We start from the raw sequence: 17,977 nt of genomic DNA, 5'->3' as shown, positions 1-17,977 counted from the left end.
TCTATCCTGAGGCTCTGCCCTACTGAAAGAGAATCACGGGTCACAATGTGGCCAAATTGGAACCCACAAGCACTGTCCCGGTGGCCATGGTATGGGAAACCAGGGACCTTGTGGTGGAGGTCTCCCAGTATCCTTCCCTGGAGGAATGTCCAAATCCCCTATATGAAGAGTTTAGGTCCCATCCAGATTCTCTGTTATCACCTGAAGTCTCACATGAGGTTGATGAGAATATTCCACATCCATGGGAAGAGCTATGGCTCATGGAGTGAAGAGTAAGGCTAGCAGGAGAGAAGTTGTCAACACTGTTTTAGTGCAGCAAAGCAGATAAAAGAGGTGACCCTGGCTCTTGCATGATCAGCAAGTCTCTGTGCTATAAGCTTCAGTGCCAGCTGATGCAGTGGTGTGTCCAGAAGTGGCACTGAGTCTACGAACACTGACCGTGGTGCCAAGGCTGGCACCTTTCAAGGCAAAGGTCTTGATGATGCCACAATCATGTCATGGATTGCTATCTGTGCTGAGTCTCTCGAGAAGTGAGGTTTCAGAGGTTCTGATTTTGCTTAGTGTCAGCTCACTACCAGTACCAATATGGAACTGAGCTTACACAAGAACTATACAGGACAGTGAAGTCTGAGAACGAATAGTGCTGATGGGAGTAAGAGCAGGTGGATATCTCCCTGTAGGGCTACCCGCACTCTCAGTCTTGCCCACCAATTTCTTGGTGGATCTGGATGAAGACGAGGCCCCCTCCAGGTAAGGAACCTGCACTTTCACTCTTTGGCTCCAACAGAGGGGTGGGGGGCACCTCAAGAGCTAGGATCAGAAGCCGGTCTCATGAATTTAGTCATAAGTACACTTCTCTGTTCTCTCTCTGTCCAGGCATTATATGACTTACAAATCGGGAATTTCCCAGATATATGCAATTCTCCTAGGCAATAAAGGCATTTAATGTGACCATCGTAAACAGGCATTGCTTTATTGCATGCCAGACAGTACTTAAAGCCAGGAGACCTCATGAGGCCACTCTGTAACTTGGATACTTATCTACTAACATTACTTAAAACTAGAGAAAAGTGCCAAAGGGCACATTATCTAAAGAAGGGATGGGGAACCTTTTTTCTATCAGGAGCCACTGACCCACAGAAAAAAAATCAGTCATGGGCCACGGACATACAGTCCCATGCGTGGGGTGGGGGTGGGGTACTCAGGGCTTCCCCTGCTCACAGCTCCAGCCCTCACGGGGTGGGGGGCGCGCGGAGGCTCGGTGCTTCCCCTAGACTCCAGGATGGGGCCAGAAATGAGGGGTTCAGGGTGCGGGAAAGGGCTCTGGGCTGGGGCAGGGGGTTGGGGGTTTGGGAGGGGATGAGGGCTTCATCTGGGGGTGGGGGTTCTGGAGTGGGGCTGGGGATGAGGGGTTCGGGTGCAGGAGGGGGTTCCGGGATGAGGCCAAGAGGTTTGGAGTGCAGTAGTGGGCTCAGGGCTGGGGCAGCAGTCGGGGGGAGGTTTGGGGGAATTTGGGTTTGAGAGGGGGCTCAGGGCTGGGGCAGGGGTGTGGATGCAGGGTCTGGGAAGGAGCAGGGCCGTCCTTAGCCATAGGCAGAACAGGCAGCCACCTAGGGCACCACTAGGTCTAGGGGCACTGCTCTGCTGTGAGCCCAGACAGATGGGAAGCAGTGGAGCATGTAAGAGCAGGGCTGCTGGGTCCTAGAGAGAGCTGAATGCAGCACAGTCTGAGGGAGGGGATGGGCTGCTGGGGTCTCTGGGAAGGGGTGGGGGAAGGAACTCACCTGTAGGGTGACCAGATGTCCCGATTTTATAGGGACAGTCCTGATTTTTGGGTCTTTTTCTTATATAGGCTCCTATCCCCCCCCCACCCCCATCCCAATTTTTCACACTTGCTATCTGGTCACCCTAGGTGGGGGTAATTGGTACCTATATAAGACAAAGCCCCAAATATTGCGACTGACCCTATAAAATTAGGACATCTGGATCTGGTCACCCTAGCTGGGGAGCGCGTCTCTCCCCCGGGCTGGCAGTGATCCATCTCATCCGGGGGGAGCTGCACAGGGCAGGATGAGCTGCTGTGGCTCAATGAGTGCCCCGTCCCTGAGATCAGATGCTGTGCTAACTTCACCATGGTCCGTTGGGCTGGCGGTGGTGCCCATTGGCGTGTGATCAGAGCTGAGGGTTTGCTGCTGCTGTTGCCACTCTGCACCCTAAGAGGTGGATTTTGGAGTCCTGCAGTTTTCCACCTATCTCCTCCTCTACTGCAGCTGTTGGACCAGCAGGCTAGGGGGTGAGCCAAGCATGAAAGCAGTACTGAGTTGCCATTTAGATTGTCATTTAACAACTTTTGTTTTAAAGTTTGTTTTAAAGTTTTTGTTTGCCAAAAGAGCTTGCTAACAATCCTGAATTCAATTTCAATATTTAAAAATAAATAAATAAATAAATAAATATCTTAGCCAAAAACAGAAAATTAAGTTGTTGACGATTATTTGTGACAAGTTTGGTATGGGGAAGGGAGTGGGCCAGTTTTCATCAGAGAGAAAAAAAATGTTGACTGACTTTCCTATAGCCCTGTTACTGCTAAATAGAGCCCTCCAACAACTGTAATATGCTCATCTCCTTACTAATGTATAGAGCAGGGGTTGGCAACCTACGTGCCAAAGGTGGCACGCGAGCTGAGTTTCGATGGCACGCAGCAGCGGGCTGAGCCGCTCAGCCCGCCGCTGCTCTGGGGTTCCGGCTGCTGCCCCATTGCCACTCGGGGTCCCGGCCACCAGCCCCACTCAGCACCCACTGCTGGCCTAGGGACTCCCAAGGAACCCCAGGCTGGCAGCGGGCTGAGCAGGCCGGCGGCTGATACCCTGGCTGAGCCACTCAACCCGCCGTCGGCCTGGGGTTCCATTCACTCAGCTGGTAGCGGGCTGAGCAGGACTAAATTCAACGAAATAGGAAAACAAGAGCAACTAATGACAAAGTGCAAGAACCTAGAGCAGTGGTCCCCAACCTTTTTCGTCTGGAAGGACCGTGGAAGTGGACAAGCATCAGCCGAAATGCGACGCCTCTGTATGACGCTGCTTATCAGCGGCAAGTGGCCTCATCCAGAGGCGTCACCGCCGAAATGCCGCCGAATTTTGGCGGCATTTCGGCGGATGTTCGTCTGCCAGCCAGTACGCAGGTGCACTGAGAGGCCCTTGTGGGCGCCAAGGCACCCACAGACACCGCGCTGTGGACCCCTGACCTAGAGAGCCTCCTGAAGCACGGCGATCGTTTTGATTTAAATGGACTTGAACTGTATGAAGAATTGAGTACACTGTCATCAATGTTGCCACACGCAAAATCGATGATGGACATTGTACAGTTTACTCATACCAGCAAACTTGTTGACATATATCCTAATGTGTACATTGCCACTCGTATTCTACTGACAATTCCTGTAACAGTAGCATCAGGAGAACGGAGTTTCTCAAAACTAAAGCTCATTAAAAACTCTCCCGCTCTACAAGGAGTCAGGAACACTTGACTGGTCTTGCTATTCTTGCAATCAAACAAGACATCACTTTGTCTTTGTCATATGATGACATTATTACTGATTTTGCAGCCAAAAAACCAAAAAGATTGCTTTTAATTAAAAACTAATCCTTGTTTCAATACTACTTCATATAAATTTCCAATAAAATGTTGACAAATTTAAAAAATTATATTATTTGCATCATTCTGTCAAATCAGAATTTTTTCTATAGTGCTACTTCTTTAGTGCTAGTCCATCAGCACTACAGTGTGCTTAATGAAGTTAAACTGGTTTTAATAACATGCATATGGCAAGTTTTCCAATAGTGTAAGCTTATGTTTGTATTGCTAAGAGCAAGACAGGCACAGGGGCACCAGTTTAATAATCCCGCCTAGGGCACCATAAAGCCTAAGGATGGCCCTGGGAAGGAGTTAGGATGCGGGGGAGGGGGGGTTCTGACTAGCAAAAAGACCACAAGACTAGCAAAAAGTTGCTGACAGTCACAGGGTCAGCAGGCTACTTCATTTCGAAGCTAAGAGGTTGTGAGTAGAACTAAGTGGCATTTGGTGCACTCCACCTTTCTATGCCCTTGATGCAGAAAAAGAGTACTCTTGGGGCACATGTGCATCATATACTGCTCGCCAAAAGACTCCAAACTTGAGTACATGAGGAAAATGTGTACCATCATCAGCGGAATGTGCATGTGGACAATCATTCAAATAAGCTAAAAAGAAATTTGACCTCCTTAAATCGTGTAGGGCGTGTTAAGGTTCAGAGGGAACATGATTACCAAGGTATTAGCAGAAGGCTCATTAATCTAGCATTCAAAGGCATAACAAAATCCAGGAGCTAGATGCTGAAACTACATAAATCCAGGTTAGAAATAAGGTAAAAATATATTTAATAGTGAAGGTAAATTACCCAGTCGAACAACTTATCAAGGGATGTGATGGATTCGCCATTCTTGAAATCTTTAAATCAGCACTGGAGGTATTTTGAAAAGATTTCCTATAGTTAAACCACAATTTATTGGGATTGATTCAGGAATCACCGGGTGAAATTATATGGCCTCCACTACTTCAGGAAGTCAGATTTGAACACAATGATCCCTTCTAGTCTTAAAAAAAAAAAAAAAATCTATGAAATCTTGCTTTCAAGATTTTGATGGGGACTACTTACAATATTGCTACACTTCAATACCCGACAAATTATCATTGCAACAGATTCCCTAGATAACACATATAGCCTTTAGACCACCTAAAATTAAAATTCAAAGACAATAATATAGAAAGAACCATGTTATAAAATGCCCTAAGTTACAGAAGTTGAAGTACTAAAAATACTCACGCAAGTTTTTTTCAACCCTGATGCGTTTTGATGGAACTTCCCCTCCTTTAGGTATTTTCCGCCTTCTTAATTCCAATGTTATTGGCTGCAATGTTTGAGAACTTTGCTCTACAAATTTACATAAAACCAGAGGAATGAGAGTTGACTAAATATACCATTAAAGTCAGTTAAAATACTCAAATTTGTATATTTAAAAAAAATACAAACTCACTTTTTCAGAGCTTTATAAAAAACCAGTATTAGTATCTCTCTCTAATTCTCCAATTTTCTTTATTTCCCTTTCCTCTTATTAGCTATTTTGGTACATCATGACTGACTCTTTAGTTAACATATTCATTTTTACCATATAATCCCATTTATAACATCACATATTGTCATGTTAGTGTCTACACATATCAGCTCTGCAACTATCTCCTTAAAAACCATGTCTCTAGTACTAAATTTTTAGACCTCTTTACCAATGTTATTTAAATACAACCAAATATGTTGCTGATTGTCATGATGCGAGGTTGTAGTGAATGAGCCAAAATAAGTGCTGCAAGAGCAACATTTATTTCCATTTACTTAGAACGAAGATCCCCACACCCCAAATCAGAAAATGCAGTGCTGAGCTGCTCAGCATCTCCCATTCCCTACAAGATTTTCTAGAATACTGCCTAAATACAAATATTTTAAGTACTAACCTGTTGGGGGTGTTATAGGTGGTCTACCACGTTTTCTTTTAGTTTCCTTTAGGTTTTCTGGTAGACTCTTCACATTGTCGTTTTCAGATTTCTTCTCAATTTGAGTATCTACTGAATATTCCATATCATTTTCTGATATATTCTCTTTGTCTTCTTTCCCATTCTTAGGTATATTTTTTTCAGAGACCTTGCCTTTTTCTGAGATGACTATTATTTTTCCTTCTTTATCAGGTTGTTTAGATCTTTTTTCTGTCTTTAATGCCTTTTCATCCTTGTCCTTCTTAGCATTCTCTGTTGCTTTCCTCTGTTCTTTAAACTTCTCCCGTTTTTCAGGAGATGAAGGGATTTCATTACCTCTTTCTTTAGGCCTAGCATTACCCACAATATTCTAAAATAGAGAAAACACCAAGTGAAAAATGCATGATTCTTTGCATTTTGAAATTTCTTTATATTTAACATAAGAATTAAAAGAAAATTGTAAGCAAAGGAATGGGGTCCAGGTGTCATTTCACATATAACCCAAAAAGTTAAAAATTTAAGATTATAGGCAGAGAGCTACAGTAAAACCTGCCAAGAGTGACCACTCTTAGGGGTTAGCAAAAGTGGTCGCTTGTAAGAGGTGGACTCTCTTCAAAGGTTTACTGTAAAATGGGCACTTTTACAAGGCACAGAAAGGCTACTAGTGTTAGCAATGTTTCATGTTTAATTTTCATTATCTATTACATGAACATTACATATAGTATACAATATAGTACTGTATTTAAAAATCTCTTGCTGGGTTTATTAATACAGAGAACAGTATTTGTTAATCAAAAGAGGAAATTCAGTACACTAATAAAAGTTCATGTTCTCTAGACTGAAGCAAAAGAATTTTTACAATTACCTGCGTTATCAAAAAGTCTTGTTTTCAGTCTACAGTAGTTTGCATTTATTTGAAAATGTCACTTATTCTTGTCTGCCTCTGCAACAATAGGAGCATGTTTACCGTTTCTTCTGCATCGTTCAATAGCTCTAAAAGTCAGTTATTGCCCTTTTGAATGGCAAATGCTTTCATGTTTTTAATCATATTCTTGGCTTCAGTCATAAAAGTTATTCTTACCAGGGTTCAGAGGCACCACTGCTATCCCCTTCATCATCAGTTTTTGAGTCACTGTGAGAGTCATCACATGGCTTGAAATTTTCTAGTTTTGTAGCAGGCGTTGACCTGTCTGACCTTATCAGTTGTTGCAAGGTTCAGCACTCCCAAAAAGACTTTGCAACATGTTAACTACCGAAAGAGGAAGCTTATGTTCATCTTCTAGATGAACATCTTCATTTGTTGAGTCCGCATTTAGCAAAGCATTTTTTTGATGGTGCTTGGTTCAGTCTCACTCCACGCTCAATGAACCCAGTGTATTCACCAAAGACTGAAACACTTTTCAAATGCAATGGACCCAAGGAAGTTACGCCAGATTCCATTTGATGAAGAATAAATTGAATTTGCCTGTTCCAAAAGTTCAGTTTTAGGGTTTCAATAACCCCAGCATCAATAGGCTGTTGCACAGACTTGCTGTTTGGGGAAAAAGAAGCAGAGTTTAATGTCTGAGAGTTTAACAGGGAGGCAGCATGGGGCATTTTCCATAAACACAATTTTATGTCCTCGTTAGTAGCAATCTGCAGTCAAATCTCTGTCATCTTTTTTCAAAAAGCTCTGAGTTCATCCATACTTTTTTGTTGAATTCATATTCCACAGAAAGCTCTTTGATATTCAACTTGCCAAAGCCTCATGGGCATTGGGATTTTCCAATCAGTATAGGCCTTTCTTTATCTCCATTCGTGTTGGTGCATAATAAAGGGTGATTCTTTCTTCTGAATATTTTCCATTTGAACATTGCAAGCCTTTGATATGGAGGGTTTTTGTTGCTGTCTTTAAAAAAGAGTCCAGTTTTGTCCATATTATAGATTTCAGAGGGTTCATAATCCTGTATTACTTCAGCTAACTTTTGCTTCTAATCTGAAGCCACATCTTGATTAATGTCTCCATGCTCACTGCATGCGATACCAAAGGCAAGGCTGTCACTCTTCTTAAACGATTCAAGCCAGTCATTGCTGGCTTTAAACTCCCTGTTTTCCAACTCCTCATGTCTTGCACTTTTAGCATTGAACCAGAGACATTTACATGATGAACAACAGTGGATTTAAAACACTAAGAAGTGAAAAAATTGACTCCGTTTCTAGTTTTAGCACATTTAATTTTCATTGAAGATTTTGCATTTGACACATCAGCGAGGATTTGTGCCTTCCATTATAACAGGTTTCGGATTTGTGTTTTTCCAACTCCAAAATGTTTGGCAATTTGATTGCAACTGCTCCAGTGTAAGAAACATTTTGGATTTGGATTTTTTCTCTTCCATTACAACTTCTTTTAGCTTTAAACTGCAACATACAGTAGTGTACACATTCACATCTTCCTTTAAAGTTCCTGTTTGTTCAAGTTCAATTTCCAGTTCCTGTTGAGTATGAGGCCATATATTGCAGAGACCATAATGTACAAAAGAAAAAATATATTTCGCTGGAAACATCAAAGAAACAGACTGATAAGCGACGATCAGTTTCTCCTACAGGTTTGTTTTTATGGATGGGACTGAGAAAATGTCATCACTCATCGCAGCTGACAGGTCGTTGCTCTTCACAGTTAAATTATAAGGCAGCGGTTCTCAAACTTTAGCAACCTGAAGACCCCCATTTTGATTTAAAATTTTTCAGGGACCCCAAGCCACCGCACTCAGCCCCAGGCCCCACACCCTACTCCACCCCTTCTCCCAAGATCCCACCCCATCCCACCCCCTACTTACTCCATCCACCGTCTCTGTTGCTCGCTCTCCCCCACCCTCACTCACTTTCACCAGGCTGGGGCAGAGGGTTGGGGTGCAGGAGGGGATGCAGGCTCGAGGAGGGAGTTTGGGTGCAGGAGGACTGAAGGGTGCAGGCTCTGGGAGGGATTTTGGGTGCAGGGTGAGGGCTCTGGGCTGGGGTAGGGTGTCCGGGATAAAGGCTCTGGCCGGGCTGCGCTTACCTCGAGCGGCTCGAAAACGACACGGCACATCTTTCTGGAAGTGGCTCCTAGGCTCCACATGATGCCCCTGAGCACAGGCACCACCCCCGCAGCTCCCATTGGCTGCAGTTCCCAGCCAATGGGATCTGTGGAGCTGGCACTCATGGCAGGGGCAGCGCACGGAGCTAGGGTAGGCAAGGACACTGCCTTAGCCTCATTGTGCCACCGGACTTTTAGCACCTAATATCTCCCCGTTTAGCTTCAGTAGCCTCCAAGAGATAGAGGGAGGGAGCAGAGTTGAGGGAAGGAGAGGGAGGAATTGCTTAGTGGGGCCCACGGACTGCCTTGAGTCCCTCAGGGACCCCCCAGGGATCCACTGACCCCAGTTTGAGAAACACCATTATGAGGGGGAAATGTTCCATGGTCACCGCAAGTAGTCGCTCATGACAGGTGGCCCCTTGTCAGAAGTGGTCACTAAGGCAGATTTTACTGTATTCAGATACTCACTGAGCAACAGATTATCAGCACAATTCATTAACACACATCAAAATTCAAATACTGTTCAAATATTTTTTAAAGGATAATTCCAGACTTAAATCAAATCATCTGCCAAAATGCCAAATAGCAGCCCCAGCTAGGCTACAGCATGTCTGAATACACTATTTGATCCAGTTCAAAAGCCACTGGCCTGAAACAGTGTTTTCACTTTGTATACTTTCTGATAGGAACGTAATAAATTGCTAATATCCCTTTTAATATCTAAGATATGTAACTAAGCTCTACTTGGAAGACTTTAATGCTTCAGAAAAACACAAAACAATAAATGAAATTATAAAATCAAATATGGATGACATGTCAAAACTATTTCAAATTGTACAATGAGGTTCTGTCTTCCAACCCTGAAACTGCTGATGTCATATAGCCACTAGGAAAAACCTTCCACAATAAATACAGGCTACCAAAGTAGGGACCAGATTTCAGTCTCATGATCTCATTGATCAATAAATTGGAGGATAAACATTCCGATCTTTGAGAAGCTCTGTTAAAGGATGAAAAAAATCTGAACCCTCTCCCCCCTTTAAATGGGGATACAGTAAGGAAAAATAGCTATTACAGCAAATTATACTTGCACTACTGGTAATCCCAAATCTATCAAGGATAAAAGAAAATCCAAACAATTAAGTTTAAGATAAGAACTTGGAACCCCATCTTTGGACATTACATGATCTTTTTCAATGATTCCAAAAGCAGACTGATGTCCCCCACCCCGACCCTCCCCACCCCAAAATGTAAAGGATTCACCACCACACACCAAGTCCATCTGATCCAATCACCCGTTATTTATGTAGTCTGCTAAAGCATTTTTCACTCTTTACAGATCTAGAACTGAAGGAATTACTTTGTTCTGAATGCCCACTGCCCACACTGCTTCATGACAAAAAAAATCTGGAAACCTAGCTTCCCCTTTCAACAAATAGCCAATGTTCTGTGCGAGAATCTGTACAGCCTGTTCCCTAGTCAAAGGAACATACACAGAAAGGTCAAGAACAGTCATAAACACAATTTTTCCAATCTTGTAGCCAATGAGTCTGCAATCTCACAAAACAGATGAATGTGACTTTCCTGCCACCAAATCCAGTAACCCTTGATAAACTGATTTAACCACATAGTTCATAGATTACTCCTCGTGGAGTTCTATGCCACTGCGCAATCAGAATTTGCAGAGAAATAATGTTCTGCACAGAATTTCATTTTCCCCCACAGAATGGGTGCTACAGAGTTGCTGGCCACTACCAGGGGCTGCTGGACCCAGCAGAGCCCAGCTCTCCAGCTCACAAATACAGGATATGGCCACAAGGAAGGAGAACTGGCGCTGCAGTTCCCAGCACATCATGAAAGGAGGCGGCAGCATGCAGGAAACTCCATAAAAGTCTAGAACTCACCACCAGGCTGTTTCTCTCTGTGGATTCCTGGGCTCTGGGAGTAGGGGATGCGGGTGTGTGGGCCGGGAGTTCGGGGGGGATGCCCTGTAGCTGGGCTATAGGGGAATAGGGGGTGCAGATGTCTCAGGTGGGGGGCGCTCCACAGCTGGGCTCTACGAAGTAAGGGGGGAGCGAGTCTCTGTGACTGGAGGGGTGGATTTTTTCCTCAAGATGTGCCCAGCTGGCACGTGTGACACACCCAGATCAAGACACCAAATAAAAGCATAACAGAGAAACAGGAACTGGGTTGTTGTAGGGGTTTATTTAACTCTATTCCTGGAGAAAACATTTTTTGTCGGTACTGTTACAGACATACTTTCTGACAGGTATTTTGAAATAAATTACCAAAATTATTGAAACTGGCGTAATTATATTGTGTTATTTTGACAAATAAAATGAGCAGAATTTTGAAGTATTATGCACAGAATTTTTAATTTTTTGGCACAGAATTCCCCCAGGAGTAACAGATTCCAAGGCCAGAAGGATCAACGTGATCAGTCTAATCTGTATAACACAGACCAGAAAACTTGCCCAAAATAATTCTTAGAACAGATCTTTTATAAAAACATCCAATCTTCATTTAAAAATTGTGACTTATGAAGAACCCACCACAACGCTTGGCAAACTGTTCCAATGGTTAATTACTCTCACCATTAAAAAATTATCCTTATTTCCAATCTGAATTTGTCTAGCCTCAACTTCCAACCACTGGATCACGTTATACCTTTCTCTGCTAGACTGAAGAACCCATTATTAAATATTTATTCCTACGTGGGTACTTATAGACTGTAATCAAGTCATCCCAATCTTCTCTTAGTTAAGTTAAATAGATTGAGCTCTTACGAGTCTACAGAAGGCATGTTTTCTAATCCTTTAATCATTCTCTTGACTCTTCTCTGAACCCTCTCCAATTTATCAACACTCTCTTCAGAACTGGACACCATATTCCAGGGCCAAACAAAAGTATAACCTCTCTATGGCTGCTCAATATCCCCCTACTTATGAATCCCAGGATCACATTAGTTTTTTGGCCACACCATCGTACTTGGAGTGCATGTTCAGCTGATTATCCATCTCAACCCTCTAACAGCGCCTATGGGAGGCCTACTATGGGTCACACACATTTACTCCTGGGGAAATTCTGCACGTGTGCATAATGCAGAATTTTTCAGAAATTCATGTTGTGCATGCAGAACTTCCTTTCCTAACCCCTTGAAAAGGGCTGCATAGTTGTTGGCCGCCACTAGAGGCTGCTGGACCTGGCAGAGCCCAGCTCACAAACAGAAAACAAGGGCGGGGGGAAAGGGGGCAGGAGGAGAGAGATACGGACTGGAGGGTTCCCAGCAACTGCAATTCCCAGCATGCTCTAAAGGAAGGAAACTCCTTGCAAGCCCAGGATTCAGCATCAGGCCGTGTTTCTCCCTCTGGATCCCTGGGCTCTGGGGGGAGAGTGTCTTGGCTTTGGCCAGGGGTGGGGTGGGGGGGAGGGAGAACAGGACTTAAATGACGTAGGAAGCTAATTCCCCTTTTACTGGGACTTGAGCTCCTAAGTCATTCAGGTTCTTCTGAAAATTTTATCCTTTCTCCCTACTTACGATAAATTAGAACATACCAGAAAATTTGTCCAGGACAGCATCTCCCTTACAGCTACAAAAGAACGATATTATCCAGCATCAGTAGCCACCCCCATGGTTACTGATAGGGAAAAATCTCCAGCACCAGTGCATGAGACACACATGCACGCCTTCAGAGGAATGAACATATGCAATCCAAAAAAAACCAACTTAGTTTTTATTATGCAGAATGTTTCATAAAAAGATCATTCCGTGATATAAGAAACACATTTTAAATAAAATAAAACCACTTGTCATTGCAATGAAGATTCTTCCAGGATCTCCTTCTGTATTGACAAGAGAAGAGATTAGCCAACAGACTCTCGCCTGACAATTCCTGTTGGCAGGGCATCTCAATGAAGAACCTTCAAATCTAAAATTCACTTCCCAGCCTACTGGCCTTCAAGAATTGGTGCACAGCTTTTGCCTAAGGACATGACTGTGGGTTATGTTTACAATCTAGAGCTGGAATCTGACATTTTATTTGACACTGATCAGCTAGTCTCTTATCGTTTTAAGAAGTGTGTGTACATGTGCTCAGGAACAACTGTGTGACAGGTATACGTTTAAAAAAACAAAAAAGTTATCACGGGATATTATTAGGGCAGAGCTGATTAAAGTATTAACAATACATGACAGATATGATAGAAGTTTAAATCACATTCCTGTAGTGATAAATTATGAATATTTAAAATCATTTACTGGCTAAAATTCTAGATAAAAACAAAAATTAGTTAAGTGTTCACTTGATGGATTTTTCACTGACGCTAACATGAACAAATCAACTGAATTCAGATTTAAGAAACAGTTAGTCTTTTAGAATTAAATTGGAGAAAACAACATTTCTCACCTGATCTTTGGAAAAAGCTTTGATGTGAATATTTTTGACAGTCTGAACTACTCCATCGTAAAATTTCACAGTGTAAGTACCTAAAAATTGAGAACACATCCTGATTAACAGTATAATTTAACTTGCATTTTGATAATTATTCAAAGAATAAACACTGAACATTCCAGTTCTAGAGATGCACATCTGGTTCTAAATAAAAGTTCACTTTTTTAGGGTTACAAAAATGTATATCCTTAAACTTTAGGCCTCTTTCACGAAACATGTATGAAGGGAGAATACAGTTTATTTCTTCTAGATTCATCTATATTAACATAAGAACGAGTTTACTAATAAAAATCATGAGCAAAAAAATTTATTGTCAAGACACATGAAAGCACGCACATTGGGACTGATGAAATTATTTCTTAGACTCCATGCTTTCAATTGAAAAAATAAAACAAAAGAATTAATTTTGAGACTAACAGATCCAAAAGGGATCAAAGTCAAATGAAGGAATATGAGCAATTCCTTCCTGTTTACAGTACTCACACTGGTAGTGCCATTGAAGGCAGGGAGTGCAGGAAGTAGGAAATGGCCCTGTGTGTTTAACCCAAGGGTTCTCAAACTGGGGGTCGAGACCCCTCAGCGGGTCGTGAGGTTATGGGGGGAGTCACAAGCTGTCAGCTTCCACCCCAAACCCTGCTTTGCCTCGAGCATTTATAATGGTATTAAATATATCAAAAAAAGTGTTTTTAATTAATAAGGGAGGGCCGCACTCAGAGGCTTGCTATGTGAAAGGGGTCACCAGTACAAAAGTTTAAGACTCACTGGTTTAACCTGTAGGATCTGCTTTCTGCAACTGAGATGCTCTTAGTACTACTTTGCATCTCTCCTAAATTATGAAAATATTCCTATAGATTAAAAAAAAAAAAAAAAACTTACCCCCAAATAGCTATTTATCCATGACAAGCTTTAAAGTTCCTATATTAAATCAACTGCTGACTGTTACACATGAAAAATGTTTAATATCTGAAAATTATAATAAGATGCTGAACAGTTCAACATGAGACTCTAATCCACTAACAATGAGTACCCAAGTCTAATGACCAAGTTGCAAACAAATTTATAAATGCCTTACACCCTGCTTGGCAAGAGAAGAGCCTAGTAATTATGATGCTGAATACATGTAAACTCCGCTCCTGCATAGCAGTGTGTCAAACTGAAGTGTTTCACATTTCTACCCTTTTCTCTCATTTTAGTGATCTACATTAAGAATCATTAGGCTGAAAATTATTCTGTAAATCTCTAATCTCTTAGTGATGTCCACAGCAAATAATCTTTGAGAGAGCTGTATTAAATTGTGGAATAATCTCCAAAAGAAAGTGATGCACGCTTCATTGTTTTGACACTTTAAAAATTGTACTGGACCATATTCTTATTATCTGATCCAGCCCACAACTCCCAAACAGTGTTCCCTACAGTATATTTTCTAGGAAGCATACTGTAGGTAACAAATTTGAATTCCAACTTCTACAATGAGGAAAATAACGCGTTCTGCTGAAAGTAAAGCGTACCTGATTTAAATGTAGAATAATTTAAGTTTCAACAAAAAATACACTTTTATGTATTTAATAGTGGGCCTGACACACTCATCAAGAATACAGAGGTAGTTTTGGTGGAAGAATGCTTTGTGCACCTCTGAAAAAGAAAATAAACCTCAGACCACTGCATTTCAAGAAAGATGAATTCAGCAATCATAAGAAGGTCCCAGATATTTAAAAAAGATCTTTGTATTTTATTTATTTAACCTGTGTCTTCCAAGTATAGAAAAAATACGTTAAGGGTGAAAGCATGTATGTGAACCTTAGAAAAAGAATGTGTCTTTCATCAAATTGGATCCTCTCCTTTACAATGACAAAAAAAGATGATGTTGTGCCTGTTCTCTGCTGCCAACACTTCTTTAGCAATTATGTGAAGTGGCTAAAAAAATTGTAATTAATTGATTCTCCTCCCAAGTTAGGTCATTTGGTAGCTCATGCTAGCCCCTTGAAAAAAAGAACATACCCACCCACTGGTTACATACGAATAACATCTAATGAGAAATTACAAAATTGAAAAACTAACTTTCATAAAATTAACATACTGTAGTACACCTCTACCCCAATATAACGCTGTCCTCAGGAGCCAAAAAAATCTTACCGTGTTATAGGTGAAACCGCGTTATATTGAACTTGCTTTGATCTGCTGGAGCACGCAGCCCCGCCCCACCGCGTTATATCCTAATTCGTGTTCTTTCGGGTCGCATTATATCAGGGTAGAGGTGTATAATGACTTTTCTTTCAGAAGTGTGCAATGTTCTCTGGAACATGAGGAAATTCTGAACACAATTAAAGTTATCCAGTTATTAAGTACAACAAAATGAATAGGTGACTTACCATCCTTGTTAACCGAAGTGACTTTGGCTGGATAAAAACGACAATCAGACCAGCAAGCCAATACCTGATCATTTATACGAAATCCCTACAAAGAGAAAAAAACTCTAACAATTTACACTTCCTGAATTAGAGAAACAAAATTAGTAAGATTTAAAATATACTGCTTCATTAAAACACTAGAACTGTTTCTTTGTAAAAAGTAAAAAAGCAAAAATGAAAAAACACCCCATATCCTTCAACAGGCAGCCACTGCAGCAGCACTTGAGCATAAGAAAGAATTTATATTTGGCTAGACATGCAAAAAAGAAAAGTTCACACCATTCTTATTGAGACTGTAAGCTCCCTCAGGCAGGAACTGTTCCTTCCTCTATCTGTACCACACCAGTGACATGTTAGCACTCAGCTATAACAATCACAAACTATGTCTGACCATGTACATGCTACATTCAGGGACCTTAATGGGTTTAGATGCATAAAAGACTTGGTACGTCACTAGCTGAATAATGGGAAATCATTGAATACACTGTTTTCAACTTACACCACATCCGTCTTCCTCATGTAACCCCTCTTTCCTTAGCTGTATTTTCTCTAAGGGACGCAGATAAGGACTGTCCCAACAAAACCATTCATCATATCGGTGGTTCCAGCGTTTGAAATGGATAAGCACTTTTCCTTCTTCATAGTCAATTTCTTCAATATGAGCTGGATACCTATGCAAATAAAGAGTTCACTAAAATAACTCTGGTTAAGAATAAAATAAGATGCCTCAAAAATCAGTAGGATGATTACAATATAAGGTCATACATATATCTAGTTGTTCTGCTGACACTAGCAAAAGTGAAAAAAAAAAGATGCTTTTCTAAGTCTATAACTTAGAAAAGTTAGATGCCTGCAAGTCACCAGGGCCTGATGAAATGCATCCTAGAATACTCAAGGAGCTAATAGAGGAGGTATCTGAGCCTCTAGCTATTATCTTTAGAAAATCATGGGAGACCGGAGAGATTCCAGAAGACTGGAAAAGGGCAAATATAGTGCCCATCTATAAAAAGGGAAATAAAAACAACCCAGGAAACTACAGACCTGTTAAACTAACTTCTGTGCCAGGGAAGATAATGGAGCAAGTAATTAAGGAAATCATCTGCAAACACTTTGAAGGTGGTAAGGTGATAGGGAATAGCCAGCATGGCTTTGTAAATAACAAATTGTGTCAAACCAATCTGATAGCTTTCTTTGATAGGATAACGAGTCTTGTGGATAAGGGAGAAGTGGTGGATGTGGTATACCTAGACTTCAGTAAGGCATTTGATACGGTCTCGCGTGATATTCTTATTGATAAACTAGGCAAATACAATTTAGATGGGGCTACTATAAGGTGGGTGCATAACTGGCTGGATAACCGTACTCAGAGAGTAGTTATTAATGGTTCCCAATCCTGCTGGAAAGGTATAACAAGTGGGGTTCTGCAGGGGGTCTGTTTTGGGACCAGCTCTGTTCAATATCTTCATCAACGACTTAGATGTTGGCATAGAAAGTACGCTTATTAAGTTTGCAGATGATACCAAACTGGGAGGGATTGCAACTGCTTTGGAGGACAGGGTCATAATTCAAAATGATCTGGACAAATTGGAGAAATGGTCTGAGGTAAACTGGATGAAGTTTAATAAAGACAAATGCAAAGTGCTCCACTTAGGAAGGAACAATCAGTTTCACACTTACAGAATGAGAAGAGACTGTCTAGGAAGGAGTACGGCAGAAAGCGATCTAGGGGTTATAGTGGACCACAAGCTAAATATGAGTCAACAGTGTGATGCTGTTGCAAAAAAAAAAAAAAACACACAACGTGATTCTGGGATGCATTAACAGGTGTGTTGTGAGCAAGACACAAGAAGTCATTCTTCCACTCTACTCTGCGCTGGTTAGGCCTCAACTGGAGTATTGTGTCCAGTTCTGGGCACCGCATTTCAAGAAAGATGTGGAGAAATTGGAGAGGGTCCAGAGAAGAGCAACAAGAATGATTAAAGGTCTTAAGAACATGACCTACGAAGGAAGGCTGAAAGAATTGGGTTTGTTTAGTTTGGAAAAGAGAAGACTGAGAGGGGACATGATAGCAGTTTTCAGGTATCTAAAAGGGTGTAATCAGGAGGAAGGAGAAAACTTGTTCACCTTAGCCTCTAAGGATAGAACAAGAAGCAATGGGCTTAAACTGCAGCAAGGGAGATTTAGGTTGGACATTAGGAAAAAGTTCCTAACTGTCAGGGTGGTTAAACACTGGAATAAATTGCTTAGGGAGGTTGTGGGATCTCCATCTCTGGAGATATTTAAGAGTAAATGTCTATCAGGGATGGTCTAGACAGTATTTGGTCCTGCCATGAGGGCAGGGGACTGGACTCGATGACCTCTCGAGGTCCCTTCCAGTCCTAGAGTCTATGAATCTATTAATTAAGCAGTCTGTAGTGGTACCGAGACCTGAAGATATGGGAACAGCCTTTTCCCATAGTTTCTCTATTTTTATGTTGTTTGTTTTATGTATAGCTTCTACAAAC

General features: G+C 41.6%; 1 protein-coding gene across 11 annotated transcripts in view; it reads right to left on the bottom strand.

Annotated features, from left to right (window-relative positions):
- Positions 1–17,977, bottom strand: part of PHF20 (PHD finger protein 20) — a 167,206-nt gene that overhangs the window by 103,702 nt on the left and 45,527 nt on the right. For all 11 annotated transcript variants that reach the window (XR_005587655.1, XM_039497710.1, XM_039497709.1 and 8 more), the window contains 5 exons: positions 15,973–16,144; positions 15,435–15,519; positions 13,021–13,100; positions 5,542–5,929; positions 4,859–4,966 (listed from right to left, as the gene is read on the bottom strand). Coding sequence is in view for 10 of the 11 variants with exons in the window: in XM_039497710.1 (XP_039353644.1) it covers positions 4,859–4,966; positions 5,542–5,929; positions 13,021–13,100; positions 15,435–15,519; positions 15,973–16,144 (833 nt within the window). In the remaining variant the exon portion in view is untranslated. The remainder of the gene's footprint in view (positions 1–4,858; positions 4,967–5,541; positions 5,930–13,020; positions 13,101–15,434; positions 15,520–15,972; positions 16,145–17,977) is intronic.

This window comes from Mauremys reevesii, linkage group 13 (genome assembly GCF_016161935.1).
Source record: "Mauremys reevesii isolate NIE-2019 linkage group 13, ASM1616193v1, whole genome shotgun sequence".
NCBI classification, from domain to species: Eukaryota; Metazoa; Chordata; order Testudines; family Geoemydidae; genus Mauremys; species Mauremys reevesii.
The sequence above is the reverse complement of the archived record's forward strand: the minus strand, read 5'-3'. Positions and strand labels throughout refer to the sequence as shown.